The following is a 6,439-nucleotide window of genomic DNA, read 5'->3' on the forward strand; positions in this document are numbered from 1 at the left end:
ATGTCGCCAGCATCGTATTTGCCATCAGACGCATTAAAGATACCAAGCTTCCTCGGCCATTGCAATCCGATCCTTCCCAAAGGGAACCCAACCTGATGTGTAAGTATCATGGCACTCACAGCCACATGATCAAAGATTACTGACAATTAAGGAAAGATATAGCCCAGTTATTCAATAATGGGCAACTTCGGGTATTTCTGAGTGATCGAGCCAAAAATCACTTTAGGAATAGGGACTCCAACAAGCAAGCTGAGCAAGAGGAACCTCAACAAATCATTAATATGATCATTGGTGGAGTGACGTCCCTAGGGGCCAATGCTAAAACGCACTAAGGTGTCCATTACAAGGGAGAAGTAAACTCGAGATTACATATCAGAAGGGACCGTATCTTTCAACGACGAGGACACTAAAGGCATCGTGCAACCACATAATGACTCACTGGTAATATTTGTACTCATAAATAAATCTCAAGTTAAGCGTGTGTTCCAATATAATCATATCGAGGGTCGTGGAACATCTGTGTCTACAAGACCAAATAGTGCATGCAGTCCAGGTTTTAAACGGATTCAACATGGTATGTGAAACTACTAAAGCAGAGATAACCCTGCCGGTGAACACCACCGGGACCATTTAGGAAGCAAATTTCTATGTGATTGAAGGTGATATGAGGTATAACACTCTACTCAAAAGGCCATGGATTCACAACATGAGGGCAGTACCCTCGATATTACACTAGGCATTGAGGGTCCCCACACCGGGAGGGATGAAGACAGTTTATGGAGAACAACCGGCTGCAAAATAAATGTTCACGGTCAATGAGGTGGTCCCGATTTCTACACTCTTGACATCGAAGCACTCGAAGCCGGTTAGGAAGAAACTAAATAGCAATCACCAACACCGGCTCCGACCAAATCGAATAAGCAAGAGGCGGGCGAGGATGATGATTATGGAGTTCCTAGGTCATTCATCACCCCCACTGATTCCGATGCCACCAAATCGACGGTCGAGGAGCTCGAGCAAATCACATTGATCGAACACTTGCCCGATCGGAAGGTATATCTGGGCACGGGTTAACACCCGAGCTCAGGAAAAGACTCATTAATTTTCTTAAAACTAACATAGACTATTTCGCTTGGTCCCATTTAGACATGACAAGGATCTCGCCAGAGATAACCACTCATAAGCTAATCTTGGATCCGAAGTTCCACCCGGTTAAACAAAAGAGGAGGCCTCAATCCGAAGTCAAGCATGCATTCATCAAAGACGAGGTATCGAAATTCCTTAATATAGGTTCCATATGGGAAGATAAGTACCCGAACTGGTCGGTTAACATTGTAGTAGTGCCTAAAAAGGGGAATAAATTAAGAATGTGCGTATATTACAAAGACTTGAACAAGGCTTGCCCCAAGGATTCTTTTCCTTTGCCTAACTTCGATTGCATGATCGATGCAACGGCCAGGCATGAGATACGTAGGTTTCTCGATGCCTATTCCAGGTACAACCAAATCCGGATGGACCCAAGTGATCAAGAAAAAATTTCCTTTATCACTAAGTTTGGCACCTACTGTTATAATGTAATATTGTTTGGGCTAAAAAATGTCGGTGCCACTTATCTACACCTAGTAAATCGGATGTTCGAAGAACAAATAGGAAAACTAATGGAACTTTACATTGACGACATGTTAGTCAAGTCCTTATGAGCAGAGGACCATTTGAAACATTTGCATGAAACCTTGGACATACTGAAGAAATACAATGTGAAGCTGAACCTGGAGAAATGTGCTTTTGGATTTGAGTTCGGGAAGTTCCTTGGATTCATGGTATCCAATCAAGGGATCGAGATCAATCCCAAAAAAATGAAAAATATTGAAGATGTTACCGTGGTGGACAATGTCAAGGTCGTTCAGAGGCTAACCAGACACATTGCCGCTCTAGGAAGATTCATATCGAGGTCCTCCGATAAGAGCCATCGGTTCTTCGCGTTATTGAAGAGAAAGATTAATTTTTCATGGACCCCGAAGTTCCAACAAGCTTTAGAAGAACTCAAATGGTATCTTTCAAGCCCACTCTTGCTCCATACCCCAAAGACAGACGAATAGTTGTACTTGTGCTTAGCGGTATCCGAGATAGCGGTAAGTGGAGTCTAATTCCGGGAAAAGGAAGGTACATAATTTCCTATATATTATGTTAGCAGAACTCTAGACGAGGCCGAAATAAGATACCCTCACCTAGAAAAATTGACGCTCGCTTTGCTAAGCGCCTCCAGAAAGTTGAAGCCGTACTTTCAATGCTATCCCGTTTGCATTGTAACGTATTTCCCGCTAAGGAATATGATGCACAAACCCGAGTTCTCGGGTAGATTGGCCAAATAGGCCGTAGAAATTAGCGGGTACGATATTGAATATCGACCCCAGAATGCCATCAAATCTCAAATTTTAACAGACTTCGTGGTCGACGTTATGCCAGCCTTATTACTCGAAGTCGAAAAGGAATTATTGCTAACCTCGGGGACTACCTCGGGAATCTGGATCCTCTTTATGGACGGAGCCTTGGACGCAAAGGGGTCCAGACTCTACATCGCGCTAAAGCTGACTACGGATAACGTAGATAGGCAATCTATTAGAACTGTAAAATTGACTAACAATGAGGCCGAGTATGAGGCCATGATTGAAGGTCTCAAACTGGCTAAAGGCCTAGGGGTCGAATTGGTCGAAGCTAAGTACGACTCCCTCCTTGTGGTAAATTAAGTCAATGGGATGTTCGAAGTAAAAGAGGAACGAATACGAAGGTACTTAGCAAATTGCAAGTAACTTTACATAGATTCAACGAATGGACCCTACATCATATACCTCGGGATCAAAATAGCGAAGCCGATTCCTTGGCTAACTTGGGGTCATCGGTTGATGACAATGAATTCAGCTTAGGAATGATTGTCCAGCTCATGAAGTCAGTGGCGGAAAAAGGCCATGCTGAAATAAACTCCACAAGTTTGACTTGGGATTGGAGAAATAAGTATATAGACTACTTGAAGACTGTGAAGTTGCCCTAAGATCCTAAAGAATCGAGAGCTCTGCGCACGAAGGTAGCCAGGTTTAGTTTGTCAAAAGATACTTTGTACAGAAGAACGTTCGGTGGCCCACTCGCCATATGTTTGGGACCGGGAGATACAAAATACATTTTAAGAGAAGTTCATGAGGGCACCTACGAAAACCATTCGGGGAAAGAGTTTTCAGTTCAGAAGATAATCAGGGCCGGCTATTACTGGATCGACATGGAAAAAAATGCAAGGGACTTTGTACGAAGATGCGATGGCTGTTAGAGACATGCACCGATGATCCATCAGCCTAGAGAGCTACTATATATGGTCTTGTCACCTTGGCTGTTCATGAAATGGGGAATGGACATTATCGGTCCCCTGCTATGGGCACCCGATAAGGCTCAATTTATAATATTTATGACTGACTATTTTTCTAAATGAGTCAAAATTCAAGCATTCAAGAAGGTCCAGGAAAATGAGGTTATAGACTTTATTTGGGACCACATAATATGTCGATTCGATATACCAACCAAGATAGTATGTGACAACGGGAAGCAGTTCGTCGGCAGCAAAGTAAGCAAATTTTTCAAGGACCATAAAATCAAAAAGATCTTGTCAACGCCCTATCACCCTAGTGGGAACAGGCAGGCGGAGTCTACGAACAAGACCATACTTCAAAACCTTAAGAAAGGGTTAACTGATGCCAAAGGGAAATGGAAGGAAATTCTGCCCGAAGTCTTGTGGGCATATCGTATGACCTCTAAAATCTAGTGCCGGAGCCACTCTAATTTTATTGGTCTACGGTGCCAAAGCACTAATACCGATCGAGGTGGGGGAACCGAGCCTCAAGTTTTGATATATGACCGGAGAGTCAAATGGTAAAGCCATGAGTACGAGCCTGGAACTATTGGATGAGAGGCACAAGGCAGCCCTAGTCCGGTTGGCCTCCCAGAAACAACTGATAAAGAGATATTACAACCGAAGAACCAATCTCCGACACTTCAATATAGGAGATTTGGTGTTGAAGAAAGTAACACAGAACACCCAAAACCCAAACGAAGGGAAGCTGGGGCCGAATTTGGAAGGACCATATCTAGTCATCGGGATTATCGGTAAAGGTTCATGTCAACTGGAAGCAGGAAATAGTATATAGCTGCCGAATAACTGGAACATGACGCACTTAAAATGGTACTACTGCTAAGGTAAGATCTCATATATATATTCAGACTAACACTTGCAGGAAACAACCAAATGAGGATGTGGCTGTTAGGTCTAAAATCACGCGTTGCACTATTTTTTTCTTGAATTAGTTTTTTCACAAATGGGTTTTCGTTCAAGGTTTTTAAGAGGAAACAATGGATCGCGTTAACTTAGAATTGAAGATCAATCTTAAATCGGAGTCAATGGTTACATCAACAGTATCCAAGAATCACCGTCGGATCAAAACTTTAAGAAATGAAGGAAACTTTGTGCTCGAATAATCTAGGCTCGATGGTTGGGATTTATTTTAATGGCCAAATAATCAAAATAAATTGTGCCTACATAGGCCACCTTAGTCATAATACAAGCTTTTATACGCTTAATATCTTGTACATTATACACAGAAATAAAAGAAAGTTTCTGCCTTACTAATACTTGCTTTTGCTTCTAAAACATATTGGGCCCAAGGGCTGTTCTTACCCAAAGATTATAGAGCCCAAGGGACATCCTTATCCGAGCTCGTAGGGCTACCCCCACTCGGGGACTGTCGTCCGAAATAAGTACATGCAACTTGGGTTATCGAATCCCGAAGGCACAAACCTAATAGGCATTGCCTAAACCTAACAGGCTACGACCACCTTAAAAATTGATCGGATATGTCCGAAGCCCGTAATAAAAACATAAGGCCTTCAACAAAATTCTAAACCTGTTCAAAGGTTGCCCTTAACAAAGGCATAGTCTAAAAATATTTAAGCTAGCATCTTGGGAAAATTTTCTGTATCTCCAATTTTCCACGAGTTTCGAGCGAAAATTGCATCAAGCTCCGAGAAACGACTTATTTCTATGTTTGATTCAATGGCAAGGCTTTAGAAATATTTGAAATTGTAAAAAGATGCTAAGATAATATACTCAAATTTGCTGAAAAAGGAAAAAATTTATACATTCCGGAATGTTTTTACAAAGGTCCAACAAAAACAGCCTCAACAAAATATATGTATAGGACATTAAAACAAAAACAAAAATAACCCTAAGGTATCTACACCTGATCTTCAACGGAACCCGACTCGCCACCAGAACCATCGGGACCTTCAAATACTTTAGAGCCCTCGGATCCCTCTTCATCTCCGGGTTTAGCTAGCTTCCTGGCTTCGACCTCAAGTCTTTTTGCCTTCCGATCTCAGCAGAAAGGTCGAAGAATCTAGCATGGACCTCTTCAAGGGTTTCCCTTTAGGTTAGCCGCCTCACGTACTCATCAGTAGTCTTCAGGTGGGCCTTGTTTGCTTCGAAATCAACCTTGTACTAGACCACCATCTCTTCAGTATCGGTAGAGGTTGTACTCAATTGAGCCTTTATAGCCTCACATTCATTACCGAGGGCATCCTGCTCTGCTAGAGCAGAGCTCAATTGCGCTCGGAGTTCATTATTCAGTCGGGACCGCTTATTGGCTTTGTCTTTTAATACCATAAGTTGAACCTCTACCGACGCTTGCTGTGCCTGGGCAGTTTCCTTCTCCGAAGCCAACTGGTCTATTTTTCTCTTCCACCTATCGGACATGGCTTGGACTTTATTTATTTCAGCTCGAAGTTGGTCGATCCGGTCAATCTTCTGCTGAACTTGCGAGGTTTGGTCGTTAGTTGCCATGACTAATTCCTCATTGCTAATTTCAAAAACCTTTACCTTTTCGACAAAATTAGCATGTTGCCACCTCAGGGTCGAAGCCTCCTTTTGAGACCCCTCCATCTCGGCTTGAAGGTCCTTGATGGCTCCTTCGTGCTGCTCGTTGAGAAGCTTGTACATATCCCTTTTTTGGGCAAGCTCCTTAGCCTCAAGCTCGAGCTATTGACCTTAGCCCGATACCGAAGGAAGCTCTCATGACTAAGTACCGAGTCCTACAAAAGGATGAAAAACATGAGAAGTATAAAAAACAAGTAAAAGTTCAAAAGAGCATAATGATGTTTTTCCCGATTCGGCACCTCCTGCACTTCATTGAACAGGAACGATACAACCACCTCATTCATTTTCACCTGGTCCTCTTCGGTCACCAGGCATTGGAGGTAGCTTGATACTCCCACGGTCATCCTCCGGGACAATGATAATTATTGATCTCTTAGGCTGAGAGCCACACTCGGGGTGGGGAACTGGTTGATTAACTTTGGGATCGAGCTCACCCAGCTAACTTCTTAAGACGGGTCCTTCCTTGGT

The 6,439-nt window shown here is 42.9% G+C and overlaps 1 protein-coding gene across 1 annotated transcript; it reads right to left on the minus strand.

Moving 5' to 3' along the window:
- Nucleotides 1-5,536: 5,536 nt before the first annotated feature.
- Nucleotides 5,537-6,034, minus strand: LOC138881168 (uncharacterized). The gene has a single exon (XM_070161375.1). The coding sequence runs from the start codon at nt 6,032-6,034 to the stop codon at nt 5,537-5,539; it is 498 nt and encodes a 165-aa protein (XP_070017476.1).
- Nucleotides 6,035-6,439: the final 405 nt, after the last annotated feature.

This window comes from Nicotiana sylvestris, chromosome 11 (assembly GCF_000393655.2).
Source record: "Nicotiana sylvestris chromosome 11, ASM39365v2, whole genome shotgun sequence".
In the NCBI taxonomy this organism is placed as follows: Eukaryota; Viridiplantae; Streptophyta; class Magnoliopsida; order Solanales; family Solanaceae; genus Nicotiana; species Nicotiana sylvestris.

Excerpts from the sequence above, each read along its gene's own strand:
- LOC138881168 (XM_070161375.1), bottom strand. The coding sequence starts at position 6,034 with ATGTACAAGCTTCTCAACGAGCAGCACGAAGGAGCCATCAAGGACCTT.